This window comes from Bos indicus x Bos taurus, chromosome 4 (assembly GCF_003369695.1).
Source record: "Bos indicus x Bos taurus breed Angus x Brahman F1 hybrid chromosome 4, Bos_hybrid_MaternalHap_v2.0, whole genome shotgun sequence".
Taxonomy (NCBI): domain Eukaryota; kingdom Metazoa; phylum Chordata; class Mammalia; order Artiodactyla; family Bovidae; genus Bos; species Bos indicus x Bos taurus.
The window spans coordinates 13,836,655-13,853,675 of NC_040079.1; the positions used below are offsets into that span (position 1 = coordinate 13,836,655).

A 17,021-nucleotide genomic window follows, 5' to 3' on the forward strand; every position below is an offset into this window, starting at 1 on the left:
CTCATTTGTGTGCAGAGAGGAGGTGGCTTTGAGTCACTGTGTCTCTACTAGCAGCACAGAGATACAGAGCCGTCTGGTTCTTCTGTGCTGATGTCACGGTAAGAGGAAAGAAAGGCTTCTTTTCACTAGAAGTGCTGGAGCCTTTAACTATGTCTTCTTTCTGAACATTGTTTACAACTCGTGAGAAGAAGATCCGCCTCAGTCCTAAACCCGGGTCCTGTCGGTACCAGTACATTGAGTCGTAATCAAAATCCTGTTCACATTCCAGGGTCAGAGCTCCGCCTTCCTTTTTGAGCAGGTATTTAGGGGTCTGAGTGACCCCACCAGCCACGGTGCCTATGGAAGAAAGGGAGCAACTCGGGAAACAAGGCCCAAGAGGGCAGCCAATGCTGCTGCCGTGAGGGAAAGGCTTAGCTCTGGAGCTGAGCGTCTTTAGGATGGGAATCTGCTCTCCGAACCCGGGACTCACCTGCTCCAAAGAGACAAAGGGCCCTGCAGCAGATCACCTGGTTGCCCATAGTAGGAAGGGGGTCTCCTTGTAGCCTCCAGCACAGACTGATGAGGAAAGAAACTTAGCTGTGGCCTCCCCCTGGTTGAATGTGTGGAATCTATCAGAATACCAGAAAGGAGAGTTGGACAGGATCCTGTAGATATCCAAGAGGGTCTCCCTAATCTGGCAGATGAGGCGACTGAGGACAGAGATCTGAGTCACTTGCACTTCCCTAGTGCCTCCCTCCCCCAAACTCTGCATTTTGCCTGGCCCTAGTGGGCGCCACCCCACATTTCCAGGCCAGAGCCTCACTGTGATTGGCCCACCTTCCTCCTTGCAGTAAGGAAGGTTTGATCACAATGGGAGCACAGCAGATGCTCTGATTACACAAGAATGCAGAGTTGGTTTTTTTTTAACTTTTTATTTTGCAATGGAGTATAGCTGATTAACCATGTTTTGATGTTTTCAAAGGGACTCAGCCATACATATACTTGTATCCATTCTCCCCCAAATTCCCCTCCCATCTATGCTGCCACATAGCCCTGAGCAGAGTTGCCTGTGTTGTTGGTTCATCGGCTTTTTGATTTTCTGCAATTGTTTCATCAAAGAAAATGATAACAAAACAGTGTTCTGTAGGTGTCCAACAGTTATTGTGTGATGAGAATAAAAAAAAATAAAGTTCACTGAGATGAAAATCTGAGGTGATGTGTTTCTAATGAATAATATTTCAGGATCAGACCCATCTTTTAAATTCCAGACCAGTTTATCCAACGCTATTCCCACCATCTTTAGGATGTACCATAGACATTTGAAGAATTTCTAATCCTGGAATCCATACCTACCTGGGCAAGCACTAGGCAGGGAACGTTCCAGAAAGAATAAGAGGCAACATAGGTTGGTGTAAAGAGCACAACCCTTTGGCCAAACATACCTGTGTTTTCTCTCTCTGTTTCTCCACAGCCCACCTCCCATTTTTTTGAGCTTGAGAAAGAAAAAGTGAACTCCTGAAACTGTATTTTCCTATGTTGAAAATGAAGAAAATAGTGCCTTTGCTTGTCTTGGTGATTAAATAAAATCCTATATTTAAAGCATGCGGTAGAGAACTCAAAATAGAGTACGCAGTAAAGAGAAGCATCAGGCAATGCATATTTCCCATGACAAATGATGTGGTTCTAATTATGTTCCCGTTTGGGGTAACAGAGTCTTCGTCCCTGAGCCTCAGTTGGCGTGTTCCAGCCCTCTCCTATCTCCATCTTCATCCCTTGGAAGGCTTTGTAGCCAATTTCACTAATCAGACATGTTGGCTTCCCCAACGCACGGCTGTTTCTGGGATGGGCCTGGAGAATGTTTGTGCAGTGGAAGGACATGACTGCGTTGATATGGATTAGGAACTGGCACAGAAACACACTGGAGAGTCTTCCAGCTCCACCAACTGTATCTTCAAGACACCAGGTCCCTCTTTGGGTAATTCAGCAGAAAAGCGCTCCAGTGGAATTCCTGACTCATCTATGATTTTTTGGTTCCTCAGGCTAAATCATGAATTTCAGATCTTCCTCCAGGAGCTGCTGATAGTAAACTTAAGTGTGTCCTTTCACTGGGCTGCATCTCAGTGTTACCTCCTGTTCTTCACCCCTGACAAGGTGTTTTGGGTTCCTGGTGATGCCAACATTCATGGGACCTCAGAGCAGAAGGGACTCCATGAGACAGAGTTTTAATAGAAGGGGACGTGAGTGCCTTCCAATGAAGCAAGGCAAGGGGAGCTCAGAAATGTTTGAAGTCTCCTGCATTCATTTAAAAGTTCATAGGAATTTTGCTTCGTACTCCAAAATGCAATTATTTGCATTGGTATGAATGTCAATACCTTTTGGAACGTCTCTGGGCAACATGGAGGTCCAGGGCATATTCGAGACACAGCTATAGACCCACAGATAAAGTCCAGTGATGCTGATCCGTTAGCTCAAAACTCACTGCTGCCAGGAGCCAGATGACCCCTCAGCTGAGTAGCCTGGTGCCCATGGCAGGGTTGGACATGAAGGGAAGCCTGCAGGCAGGACCAGGAAGTATATTTACTGCATCAGCACGGGGAGCTAGAGCACAAAGCTGGCTTCTATGAGGCGGGTCTTCCTGTGAGGTCACCATTTCCAGTGCATCCTATTGTCTCCAAATTAATCTTGTACCTCACTTAAATGGAACTGAAGTTCAAGATTAGTCTTTTTTCCCCCTGAATTATGCACACAACCTGGTTTAGAATATTTCAGTATGGACATAGTGTTGAGAGATGAGTAGCTTCATAATCGGTCCTTAGCTTCTGAAACAGTTTGTGCCACTTCTGCACACTTTTTATTTTTAATTCCTCCATTTTCTTTCATTGGCTTGTATCATCTTTCCATTTTTCATTACTGAGTACAGGGAGTGACCACATGTGATATTTAGGTACGTTTGTTGAGAGGCAGGGAAGTGCAGACCAGAATTTGTGCCAAAAAACAATAGAGACAGAAAAGGATTTGACTCCATTACTTTCGTCCACCTCAGCTAAGCAAGGCTTCAAGCATCTTGAGAGAACCTGAGCTAATGGTTTATAATCCATTTTCTTCTCTGTTATATCCTACTTGATTTTTTTGATGTAAGTAATACAAAGAACTGTCACTAGAAAAACCATAAACTCTCCCTCTCAAACCTTTTGTCTCATTGCTATTTATTTGTATTATTCTCTTTAATCATTAATGGAATACCTGTGTGTGAGGGATCTTCGTTCCTTCCATGTCTTTTGTCCTTTCCTACCCTGTGACAGTAGATAATTATATGAAAGAAGATGCAAAGAAGGAATTAGACAGCATCCCTCCGTTTTAGAAAGCACAGGCTCCCTGGAGGAGATGTACCTTGTACATCTAGGATGCTCAGGCCTCGAAAAATACATAAGATCATAGTAACTTTTAGTGTCCAAATAACTATGGCTCAAGACCTTCTTTCATCATAGCAGGGTCCTAAGGCCTTCTTCAAAGGGTCTCTCTTATTGTCATAGGCTTACCCAATTATATGCTTTAATCAGAACTTAGCTGCCGTCACTACTTAGAATCTGCTCAGTCATTTCTCCTGAAAACACTCCAAATTGTTCACTAATGCTATTGACAAAAATGCCCATCTCTGAACACACACGTCTAGCCTGAAGGGACTCTTTCAGGATGCTTTCAGATCCAGGAATCCTCAGGCTGCTAGGGCAGTAGGGAAATGAGTTACCTCTTCACTTTTTTGGCTATTACAGATAATGCTGCCTGAACACACACGTGAAAGTTTTTGTGTGGACACATGCTTTCAGTTGAAATTGCTAGGTTATATGGTAATTCCACTTTAACTTTCGAAGAACTGCCCATACATTTTACACAATGGCTGTACCATTTTCCATTCCCACCAGCAATGCATGAGGCTCCCAATTCCTCCCCAGCTGCCCCCAAATGTGTTGTTGTCTGTCATTTTCATTAGTCAAGTGGATGTGACATGGCATCTTACTGTGATTTTAATTTCATTTCTTTAATGATTAATGATGCTGACTATCTGCTACATTTATTGACCACTTACATATCTTCTTTAGAGATGTGTATTTAGATCTTCTGCTCATTTTAAAGTTGGATTATTTGTCTTTTTATTGTTGAGTTGTAAGCTTTTTTAAATATATATATATCAGCTTTAAATATATCTCATAGATATATGATTAATAAATTATATTTTATCAAGAAATTAATTAATATTATCATCATTAATACTGTTATTAATATTATTGATAAATTAATTTTTATTAATAAAATAATAAATCAGTTTTCTAATTTTGGAGGTTATCTTTACCTCTCTTGAGAATGCTCTTTGAAGCACAAACTTTTTTTTTTTTTTTTCAGTTCAAACAATTCCAGCCTACCTAGCTTTTCTTAGCTGTCTGTGCTTTTGGTATGATAGCTAAATCATTGCGTATTCCTTCATCATGAAGATTTACACCTTTGTTTTCTTCTAAGAATAAACTCAGATTTTATACTTAGCTCTTTGATACAATTGAGTGAATTTTTGTATATGGTATGAGGAAGGGATGCAACTGTATTCTTTTGTACATGGATATCCAGTTTTCCTAGCACCGTTCATTAGAAAGAATACTGTTTCCAAGTTTAATGGCCTTTGCACTCTTATCTGGAGAAGGCAATAGCAACCCACTCCAGTACTCTTGCCTGGAATATTCCATGGATGAAGGTGCCTGGTAGGCTACAGTCCCTGGGGTCGCGAAGAGTCGGACATGACTGAGCAACTTTACTTTCACTTTTCACTTTCATGAACTGGAGAAGGAAATGGCAACCCACTCCAGTATTCTTGCCTGGAAAACCCCATGGACAGAAGAGCCTGGTGGACTACAGTCCATGGTGTTGCAAAGAGTTGGACACGTCTGAGCAAGCATACACGCACTGTTCTAAGCAGCCCTTTTGGCTTGAATTACATTTACTTGCCTTTTATTTATTGTTAACAGCTTCCTCCCAACCCAGAGTTTGAACCCAGGTCTCCCACATTGCAGGCAGATTCTTTACCAGCTGAGCCACAAGGGTAGTCCAAGAATACTGGAGTGGGTAGCCTATCCCTTCTCCATCGGATCTTCCCGACCCAGGAATCGAACCAGGGTCTCCTGCATTGAAGGGGATTATTTACCAACTGAGCTATCAGGGAAGCCCTAGATTTATTTACTTTCTAATTGTTTTTAACAGCTTTATTGAGCTATGGTTTATGTACAAAAACTGAACATACTTAACGTACACAGTTTAACGAGTTAGCATCAGTTCAGTTCAGTTCAGTCACTGAGTCGTGTCCAACTCTTTGCGAACCCATGGACTGCAGCACACCAGGCCTCCCTGTCCATCACCAACTCCCAGAGTTTACCCAAACTCAAGTCCATTGAGTCAGTGATGCCATCCAACCATCTCGTCTTCATGAAATTTCAATTTAACAACTCCCCATGTTCCCCTTCTCCAAAAACATTAGCAACAAGTAAATGGAAGTATTTTATTTCTTTTAAGGTCTAAGCAGTATTCTGTTATATGTATATATATATGTAAAGTACATACATATATATTATATATATGATGGATTCCTTCATCTGTTGATTGACGCTTAGATTGAGACATCAGTTGAGAAAGGTAAATACTACATTGAATAGCACTAATGAGAAATCTTGGCAGAAAATACTTTATTAAATAAATTTCTTATAAGTATCTAAATGTACTTTCATAAAATGATTCTCACATCGGAAAATCTTTGGGAAACTTTAACAAAATATATGCAGGGTATTTTATTGTTCAGTTGCTCAATTTTGTCTACTCTTTGTGACCCTATAGACTGCAGCTTGCCAGGCCTCCCTGTCCATCACCAACTCCTGGAGTTTACTCAAACTCATGCCCACTGAGTCCGTGATGCCATCCAACCATCTCATCCTCTGTCATCCCCTTGTCCTGCTGCCTTCAATCTTTCTCAGCGTTAGAGTCTTTTCTAATGAGTCGGCTTTTCACATCAAATGACCAAACTCTTGGAGCTTCAGCTTCAGTATTAGTCCTTCCAATGAATATTCAGAGTTGATTTCATTTAGGATTGATGGGTTTGATTTCCTTGCTGTCCAAAGGGCTCTCAAGAGTTTTCTCCAGCACCACATTTCAAAAGCATCAATTCTTTGGCTCTCAGACTTCTTTGTGGTTCCACTCACAACTGTACATGAATACCGAAAAACCATAGTTGAACAATATGGACCTTTGTCAGCAAAGTGATGTCTCTGCTTTTTAATACACTGTCTAGGTATGTCATACCTTTTCTTCCAAGGAGCAAGCGTCTTTTAATGTCATGCCTTCAGTCACCATCTGCAGTGATTTGGGATCCCAAGAAAATAAAGTCTTTCACTGTTTCCAATTTTTCCTCATCTATTTGCCATGAAGTGATGGGATAGGATGCTATGATCTTATGATTAAAAAATAAGAAGCCAAGCTTAAAGAACTTAAAAAGACCTCAGTAAAATATCAAGGAGGGACTTTTAGGGGAGAGAGAAGTATTCTGTGTCTTGATTGACATGCCAGCTATCTATGCTGATAAGTCGCTTCAGTACTGTCTGACTCTGTGCAACCCCATAGACGGCAGCTCACCAGCCTCCCCAATCCTGGGGTTCTCCAGGAAAGAACACTGGAATGGGTTGCCATTTCCTTCTCCAATGCATGAAAGTGAAAAGTGAAAGTGAAGTTGCTCAGTCGTGTCAGACTCCTAGCCACCCCATGGACTGCAGCCCATCAGGCTCCTCCATTCATGGGATTTTCCAGGCAAGAGTACTGGAGTGATGTGACATTGCCTTCTCTGGCCAGCTGTCTATACAGATGCAAAATCTCGTCAAAAAGTACTGAAACATATACTCAAATTGGGTGCATTTTATTGCAGAGTTGTTGCTTTTAAAGCTTGTGTAATTGTAGTATTTAGGACCTAGGGAGTTGCTGAGTTTCTTACTCAGCTCCTCTGGCAGGGACAGCTGAGAGAAGCAGCCATGAACCCCTAAGGAGTCCCTGGGTTTGGATCAATTAATGTGCTGAGCAAGGTGATCAGGGTGCCTCTGTTGATTATCCTTATTTCTGAAGGCACAGTTTTGCCAGGTGAAAAGCTCAAAATTATACTTCTTAATAAAGATTATTAGGAACCCATCAAGGTCACATCCTGTGTCTCCTTTGCCAGATACCCTGCAACCTGGGGAATATGAGACCACTTACAGCTTCCTACCCCATCCTTGGGTTTGCGTTCCCACCAGCTGTTTTCCACCTCCCCTTCTGCTCATCCTGTGTGGCCATTTACAGATTTTTCCTTCTGCTTTATGCTCTTTCAAGGTGGGTTTCTGTTACTTCCTACCCTCCTACGACACCACTGATTTCCTGAGCTGTGTCCACGGTGAGTTTGTGCTCTAAGAAGAGCTGACGCGCAGCACTGTGGACTGGCTGCTGGCACAGAAGTACAGAGCCGAGTCTGCTGCCTCGGTGGAGTTGATTTCCAGGCTGCAGGGTGAGTTTTGGGGGCACTCAGCTGAAAATCGCTGTTTGAACATGGCTGTATCTTCTGTAACTTTTCCATTCCACAAATAAACCAAAAACTCAAATGCTTCCAACTTGTTGCGATACCAGTAAACAGAAGCATGTCCTCTCATGGGGACACAATCCATCTTTGCTTTCTGGCCTTTTCCTTTGACCAGATGACTTGGACTCTGAGTGACCTCAGTGTCCATGGAGCCTGTAAGGAAAGAGACAGAAAGTTCACAAAAAAGCCCTTGCAGAAGCCTGATTTTGCAGCCGCAGGAGAAAGTCCTGAAACTAGAATCCAAGAAATTCACCTCACCTGCTCCCCAGATAAAAAGAGCCACACAGCACAGGAGACCAAGGCACATGGCTGGCTCGAGGAGAAAGCAGAGCAGAGGCATCTCCTCTCAGGCTCCTCCTCCCCCTGCAGCACCTCCTTGTGACGTGCTCTCTTCCTGTGGGCATCACAGTCCCCACGTACTTGAGAGTCTAACTGGGAGGGCAGGGAAGCTGGTGAAACAACTCGCATGGATTCCAGACTTTCAATTGTCTTTTTTCCTGATTCGGCTCTTTCATCATTTCTTTAAAAACTAAAAATCAGTTACACAATAACTTCTTTGCTTTTTCTCTTGTCTATTTGCCTCCTCCCCTCCTCCCTTCCCTCTCAGGTAATGAAATACACAACCTGCTGTACATCAGTCATAGCTTCCACTGCACTTGCAAATTAACAGAGTAGCTATTTTATATTAACAAGCCAAATTTTGAACAATACAAAAGAAGTATTTGTGATGGATATAAAGCATCTAGAGAAACAATAAAATGAGTCATCTAGCCTGAAACTGTTAGCTTAGGAGACAGATTTTCTCTGAGAATTTTTAAGTCCCTGTGTTATTTTTCCAGATTTTATCATTCTTTCTCTACCAAGTCTTGGAGAACATAATCCCAAAGTTCCAGTTTACTCATTTTCGCTCCATTTTCAGTTTTAGACAGGCAGAGGAACCAGAGATCAAAATGCCAACATCCGCTGGATCATGGAAAAAGCAAGAGAGTTCCAGAAAAACATTTAGTTCTTTTATTGACTATGCCAAAGCCTTAGACTGTGTGGATCACAATAAACTGTGGAAAATTCTGAAAGAGATGGGAATACCAGACCACCTGACCTGCCTCTTGAGAAATTTGTATACAGGTCAGGAAGCAACAGTTAGAATAGGAAAAGGAATACATCAAGGCTGTATATTGTCACCCTGCCTATTTAACTTATATGCAGAGTACATCATGAGAAACGCTAGACTGGAAGAAGCACAAGCTGGAATCAAGATTGCCAGGAGAAATATCAATAACCTCAGATATGCAGATGACACCACCATTATGGCAGAAAAGTGAAAGAGGAGAGTGAAAAAGTTGGCTTAAAGCTCAACATTCAGAAAACGAAGATCATGGCATCCGGTCCCATCACTTACTGGGAATAGATGGGGAAACAGTGGAAACAGTGTCAGACTTTATATTTTTGGGCTCCAAAATCACTGCAGATGGTGACTGCAGGCATGAAATTAAAAGACGCTTACTCCTTGGAAGGAAAGTAATGACCAATCTAGATAGCATATTCAAAAGCAGAGACATTACTTTGCCAACAAGGTCCGTCTAGTCAAGGCTATGGTTTTTCCAGTCATCATGTATGGATGTGAGAATTGAACTGTGAAGAAGGCTGAGTGCCAAAGAATTGATGCTTTTGAACTGTGGTGTTGGAGAAGACTCTTGAGAGTCCCTTGGACTGCAAGGAGATCCAACCAGTCCATTCTGAAGGAGATCAGCCCTGGGATTTCTTTGGAAGGAATGATGCTAAAGCTGAAACTCTAGTACTTTGGCCACCTCATGCGAAGAGTTGACTCATTGGAAAAGACTCTGATGCTGGGAGGGATTGGGGGCCGGGGCGGAAGGGGACAACAGAGGATGACATGGCTGGATGGCATCACTGACTCGATGGATGTGAGTCTGGGTGAACTCCGAGAGTTGGTGATGGACAGGGAGGTCTGGTGTGCTGCAATTCATGGGGTTGAAAAGAGTCAGACACAACTGAGTGACTGAAGTGAAGTGAACTGAAAAATCTGTAAGTTACATACGAATCGGTATTTTATGTCTTTGAAATTTATATAAGGGGTTTCTTCTGTTTATACTTTTTTCTGTGTCATTTTTTTATTCAGCATTATGTCTGTGATAATTTATTATTATTTCATATAATAATTTAAATGATAATACTTTATTATTATTGTTTTTGCAGATAATTTCATATAATTCACTTTTGCTAATATGTGCGTCCCTGCTCATTCCCTCAGTCGTGTCTGACTCTTTGTGACCCCATGGACTGTAGCCCACCAGGTTCCTCTGTCCCTGGCATTTTTCAGGCAAGAATCCTGGAGTGGGTTGCCATGTCCTCCTCCTGGGGATCTTCCCGACCCAGGATTCCAGCCTGCATCTCCCGTGTCTCCTGCAAAGCAGGCGGATTCTTTACCTGCTAACCCATCACTAATATATAAGGTTCTATTTATTATTAATAGTTTGTCAGAATTTATTATCCATTCTTGAGTTAATGTCCACTAGTTTTCTCCTCTAGATTTTGTTGCTAGTACAAACAGGACTGCATTCTTATACCTTTCTTTACATACCAAGGTATAATATTTTTCTATACCTGGGAATATAAAAATTGAGCCTTAGGGTCACCATGCCAACTTTACATTCTAAGACAAAATACTTTCCAATTAAGCCAAATAAATAATCCCAGCAACTGTTGTGTGTTTTCTCGGGTTGCACATCTAAAATTCAATTGGTACTATTCTTTCTCAGTTTTAAAATTGCTGGCTGTGCCAGGTGGCATGTGGTTTACTAGTACCCTGAACAGGGCTAGAACCAGCGCCCTCTGCAGGGAAGCCCAGCATCTGAACCACTAGACCTCCATGGAAGTCCTGGCACTGAATGTTCGTTAACCTTTGCTAGTCTATTAGGATAAAATAGCATATCACTCTAGTTTTAGTTTGCATTTGTATGATTTTTCAGTTTAGTTCAGTTCAGTCACTCAGTCGTGTCCAACATTTTGTGATCCCATGGACTGTAGCACACCAGGCATCTCTGTCCATCACCAACTCCCAAAGCTTGCCATCGACTTGGTGATTCCATCCAACCATCTCATACCCTGTCACCCACTTCTTCTGCCTTCAATCTTTCCCAGCATCAGGGTCCTTTCCAATGAGTCAGGGCTTCATATCAGGTGGTCAAAGTATTGGAGCTTTAGCTTCAGCATCAGTCCTTCCAATGAACATTCAGAACTGATTTCCTCTAGGATTGACTGGTTTCATCTCTTTGCAGTCCAAGGGGCTCTCCAGCACCACAAGAGTCTTCCCCAACACCACAGTTCAGAAGCATCAATTCTTTGGTGCTCAGCTTCATTTATGGTCCAACTCTCACATCCACACATGACTACTGGAAAAACCATAGTTTTGACTAGACAGACCTTTATCAGCAATGTCTCTGCTTTTTAATATGCTATAGGTTTGTCATAGCTCTGCTTTCAAGGAGCAAACATCTTTTAATTTCATGCCTGCAGTCACCATCTGCAGTGATTTGGGAGCCCAAGAAAATAAAACCTTTCATTGTTTCCAATTTCTCCTCATCTATTTGCCATGAAATGATGGGATTGGATGCTATGATCGTATGATTAAAAACTAAGAAGCCAAGCTTGAAGAACTTAAAAAGACCTCAGTAAAATAGCAAGGAGGGACTTTTAGGGGAGGGAGAAGTATTCTGTGTCTTGATTGTCATGCCATGTATCGATACAGGTGCAAAATCTCGTCAAAAAGTATTGAAACATATACTCAAATTGGGTGCATTTTATTGCAGAGTTGTTGCTTTTAAAGCTTGTGTAATCATAGTATTCAGGACCTAGGGAGTTGCTGAGATTCTTGCTCAGCTCCTCTGGCAGGGACAGCTGAGAGAAGCAGCCATGAACCACTAAGGAGTCCCTGGGTCTGGATCAATGAATGTGCTGAGCAAGGCAATCAGGGTGACCCTGCTGATTATTTCTGAAGGCACAGTTTTGCCAAGTGAAAAGCTCAAAATTACACGTCTTAATAAAGATTGTTAGGAACACAGGAAGGTCACATCCTGTGTCTCTTTGCCAGATACCCCGCAAACAGGGGAATCTGAGTCCCCTTACAGCTTTCTTTCCCGTTCTTGGGTTTGTGTTCCCACCAGCTGTTTTCCACTTCCCCTTCTGCTCATCCTGTGTGGCCATTTACAGATTTTTCCTTCTGCTTTATGCTCTTTCAAGGTGGGTTTCTGGTAGTTCCTACCCTCCTACGACACCACTGATTTCCTGAGCTGGGTCCACGGTGAGTTTGTGCTCTAAGGAGAGCTGACGCGCAGCACTGTGGACTGGCTGCTGGCACAGAAATACAGAGCCGAGTCCGCTGCCTCGGTGGAGTTGATTTCCAGGCTGCAGGGTGAGTTTTGGGGCCACGGAGCCAAAAACCCCTGTTGAAATACTTCTGTATCTTCCACAATGTCTTCATTCTTTAAGTAAGCCAAAAATTCAAATGCTCCTTCTGGCTTCTTGCAATACCAGTAAACATTAATATGTCCTTTTATGGGGACACAATCCATCTTTGCTTTCTGGCCTTCTCCTTTGACCAGATGACCTGGACTCTGGATGACCTCAGGGTTCACGGAGCCTGTGAGGAATGAGACAGTAAGTGCAATGAAAGCCCAGGAGAAAGGCTGATTTTGCAGCCACAGGAGAAAGTCCTGAGACTGGAATCCAACAGCTTCACAACAGGGACTTACCTGCTCCCCAGAAGAAAAAAAAAGCTGCACAGCACAGGAGGCTGAAGCACATGTCTGGCTCAGGGAGAAAGCAGGGTGGTGACTTTTCCCCTAAGGTGCTCATCCCCCTTCAGCAACTCCTTGTGACGTGGTGGGTTCATGTAGTCATTATAGCCCCTGTGTACATGAGTCTCTAACATTTCATAGACTGGGAGGGCAGAGAAAGCTGGGGAAACAACTAGTTTGAATTTGAAACTGCTTTATTTTTCTTTTTTCCTGATTCTTCTCTCTCATCAGTCTTTAAAGAATATAAGTCATTTCACATCAGTGATTTATTTTCTTTTTTAACTTGTCAATTTGCCTTTTCCCCTCCTCCCTTCCCTCTTAGGCCATGAAGGATACACTTTGCTATATGTCAATCACAGCTTCTATTGCATTTACAAAATCGTATAGCAGCTACTTTATGTTAAAAAAACAAATTTTGAGCTCTACAAATATTTGTGATGAACATGCAATACATCTAGAGAAATAGCAAAATGAATGATCTTGCCTGGGGCGATCAGTTTGGGAAACAGACTTTCACTGAGAATTTTCAAGTCTCCCTGTTATTTTTCTAGATTCTTATATTTCTTTCTCTATCTATCTTGGTAATCATAACATTATCTTCCCTATTCTCTCTCTTTTCCTAAATTTCAGTGACTTTCATCAAGTTTCATGAGAATATCTTTTGTGATTTTGATTAGTGCTGCACTGAACGCATAGATAGTACAAGAACAGGAATACTCTTTCTATTGGTTTAGCTTATTCATGATCGTGGTGTATAGCTTCACTTGTTTCAGGTTTTTTAAATGTTTTCCCTAAAATGTAATAGTTTTCTGAATTAAATAATCATTTACCTAATAGATTTTTAATGTATTTTATATGTTGTTATAATTTGTAAATGGTCTCTCTCTTCAAAAAATATATTTTTGACTGTTTTTTGCTAATATATGGAAATAAATAGACTTTTAAAGTTTATGTTAAATTCAGTCAATTTATTAAATTTGTTGTTATTAATAATGCAATGCTTCTTTGGATTCCTTTGGTTCTTTTCAATTTTCCATCTGTCTTTAATCATTTCTTCACTCCTTTCCTCATTCTCACCCTTTTTCTAGTTCATTGGCTAGATATTCAGCACAATCATGACCAGAAAGAGTGGTGGACTTCATTTACTTTCTTGTTAATTCTGTTTGACCCAGAGAGCTACAGGTAGTAGATATGTGGTAGATGCTATGGAGGGTTAAAAAGTGTAAGATTAGGTCCTGCTATTAGAGGAGTTATTGGCATGCCAGGATATTTGCAAATCATTCTCCCAACTGTTACTGGACCAAGTTCCTCCTGACTGACCCAGGGTTCAGTTCAGTTCAGTTCAATTGCTCAGTCGTGTCCGACTCTTTGTGACCCCATGAATTGCAGCACACCAGGCCTCCCTGTCCATCACCAACTCCCGGAGTTCACCCAGACTCACGTCCATTGAGTCAGTGATGCCATCCAGCCATCTCATCCTCTGTTGTCCCCTTCTCCTCCTGCCCCCAATCCCTCCCAGCATCAGAGTCTTTTCCAGTGAGTCAACTCTTCACATGAGGTGGCCAAAGTACTGGAGTTTCAGCTTTACCATCATTCCTTCCAAAGTAATCCCAAGCCTGATCTCCCTCAGAATGGACTGGTTGGATCTCCTTGCAGTCCAAGGGACTCTCAAGAGTCTTCTCCAACACCACAGTTCAAAAGGATCAATTCTTCGGCACTCAGCTTTCTTCACAGTCCAACTCTCACATCTATACATGACCACAGGGAAAACCATAGCCTTGACTAGACGGACTTTTGTTGGCAAAGTAATGTCTCTGCTTTTGAATATGCTATCTAGGTTGCTCATAACTTTTCTTCCAAGGAATAAACGTCTTTTAATTTCTTGGCTGCAGTCACCAACTGCAGTGATTTTGGAGCCCCCCAAAATAAAGATACTGTTTCCACTGTTTCCCCATCTATTTCCCATGAAGTGATGGGACCAGATGCCATGATCTTCATTTTCTGAATGTTGAGCTTTAAGTCAACTTTTTCACTCTCCACTTTCACTTTCATCAAGAGGCTTTTTAGCTCCTCTTCACTTTCTGCCATAAGGGTGGTGTCATCTGCATATCTGAGGTTATTGATATTTCTCCCGGCAATCTTGATTCCAGCTTGTGCTTCTTTCAGTCCAGCGTTTCTCATGATGTACTCTGCATGGAAGTTAAATAAGCGGGGTAACAATATGCAGCCTTGACGTACTCCTTTTCTTATTTGGAACCAGTTTGTTGTTCCATGTCCAGTTCTAACTGTTGTTTCCTGACCTGCATATAGGTTTCTCAAGAGGCAGGTCAGGTGGTCTGGTATGCCCATCTCTTTCAGAATTTTCCACAGTTTATTGTGATCCACACAGTCAAAGCCTTTGGCATAGTCAATAAAGCAGAAATAGATGTTTTTCTGGAACTCTCTTGCTATTTTGATGATCCAGCGGATGTTGGCATTTTGATCTCTGGTTCCTCTGCCTTTTCTAAAACAAGTTTAATTGACCATACTTGTGTGGGTTTATTTCTAGACACTCAGTTCTCTTTGCATCAATGAATGTGCTGAGCCAGGTGATGAGGGTGCCCAGGGAATACAGATGATTTGCCAATTATCCTTATTCCTGAAGGTACAGCTTTGCCAGATGAAAAGCTCAGAACTGCATATTTTAATAAAGATTCTTAGGAACCCATCAAAGTCATATCCTGTGTCTCCTTTGCCAGATACCCTGCCAACTGGGGAATCTGAGATCCCTTACAGCTTCCTGCCCCATTCTTGGATTTGTATTTCCACCAGGTATTTTCCACCTCCCCTTCTACTCATCCTGTGTGGCCATTTACAGATTTTTCCTTCTGCTTTATGCTCTCTCAAGGTGGGTTTCTGTTAGATTCCCCCCTCCTACAACACCACTGATTTCCTGAGCTGGGTCCACGGTGAGTTTGTGCTCTAAGGAGAGCTGACGCGCAGCACTGTGGACTGGCTGCTGGCACAGAAATACAGAGCCGAGTCCGCTGCCTTGGTGGAGTTGATCTCCAGGCTGCAGGATGAGTTTTGGCGGCACTCAGCTGAAAATCGCTGTTTGAACATGGTTATATCTTATATAATTTTTTCATCCTGTAAGTAAACCAAAAACTCTAATGCTTCTTCCAGCTCCTTACGATACCAGTAAACATAAGAGTGTCGTTTTTTGGGGACACAATCCATTTTTGCTCTCTGGTCTTTTCCTTTGACCAGATGACTGGGACTCTGCATGACCTCAGTGTCCATGGAGCCTGTGAGAAAAGAGAGAGAAAGTGAAGAAAAAGCCCTTGAAGGAGCCTGATTTTGCAGCCTCAGGAGAAAGTCCTGAATCTGGAATCCAGTTAATTCACCTCACCTGCTCCCCAGAATAAAAGAGCCATACAGCACAGGAGGCCAAGGCACATGGCTGGCTCAGGGAGAAAGCAGCCCAGTGGCTTTTCCTCTCAGGGCCTCATCCCCCTCAGCACCTCCTTGTGACGTGGTTGCTTCCTGTGGTCGTCACAGTCCCCACGTACGTGAGAGGCTAGCTTTTCATAGACTGGGAGGGCAGGGAAAGCTGGTGAAACAACTGGTGTGGATTTCAGACGGCTTCAATTGTCTTTTTCCTGATTCTGCTCTTTCATCATTTCTTTAAAAATGAAAATCAGTTGCACATCAGTAACTTACTTGCTTTTTATCTTGTCAGTTTGCCTCCTCCCCTCCTCCCTTCCCTTCAGACAATGAAACACACAACTTGCTGTACGTCACTCTTAGCTTCTACTGCGCTTACAAATGAATACAGCAGCCACCTTATACTAACAAGCCAAATTTTGAACTATACAAGAGAAATATTTGTGATGGATATATAAAGCATCTAGAGAAATAATAAAATGAGTCATCTAGCCTGAAACTCTTTGCTTAGGAGACAGATTTTCTCTGAGAATTTTTAAGTCCCTGTGTTATTTTTCCAGACTTTATCATTCTTTCTCTACTAGGTCTAGGAAAACATAATCCTAAAGTTTAAGTTTTTACTCACTTTCCTTCCATTATCAGTCTTAGACTTATGTAAGAATCTGTGAATTATATTTTAATCAGTGTTTTATGTCTTTGAAATTTATCTAAGGGATTTATTCTGTTTATACTTTTTCTGTGTCATATTTTTGTTCAGTTTTATGTCTGTGATAACAATTTCTGTTTTTGCAGATAATTCTATATAATTCACTTTTGCTAATATGTGCATGCCTGCTCATTCCCTCAGTCGTGTCTGACCCTAGTGACCCCACGGACTGTAGCCCATCAGGTTCCTCTGTCCCTGGGATTTTTCAGGCAAGAATCCTGGAGTGCGTTGCCATTCCTCCTCCAGGGGATCTTCTCGACCCAGGGATCCAACCTGCATCTCCTGTGTCTCCTGCAAAGCTGACGGATTCTTTACCTGATGAGCCATCACTAATATATAAGGTTCTATTTATTATTAATAATTAGTCAGAATTTGGAGAAGACAATGGCACCCCACTCCAGTACTGTTGCCCGGAAAATCCCATAGATGGAGGAACCTGGTAGGCTGCAGTCCATGGGGT

At 42.2% G+C, this 17,021-nt stretch overlaps 1 pseudogene and 3 gene segments (V, D, J or C); all 4 read right to left on the reverse strand.

Moving 5' to 3' along the window:
• Positions 1–524, reverse strand: LOC113891108. The segment is given in 2 exon segments: positions 1–336; positions 470–524. Coding segments are annotated over 2 exon segments (384 nt in total).
• A 6,870-nt stretch (positions 525–7,394) lies between these two features.
• On the reverse strand, positions 7,395–7,919 carry LOC113891107. The segment is given in 2 exon segments: positions 7,395–7,765; positions 7,871–7,919. Coding segments are annotated over 2 exon segments (372 nt in total).
• Positions 7,920–11,860: 3,941 nt separating this feature from the next.
• Positions 11,861–13,029, reverse strand: LOC113891091. The segment is given in 2 exon segments: positions 11,861–12,272; positions 12,385–13,029. Coding segments are annotated over 2 exon segments (429 nt in total).
• Positions 13,030–15,343: 2,314 nt separating this feature from the next.
• On the reverse strand, positions 15,344–16,365 carry LOC113891105 (annotated as a pseudogene).
• Between the last annotated feature and the right edge of the window lie 656 nt (positions 16,366–17,021).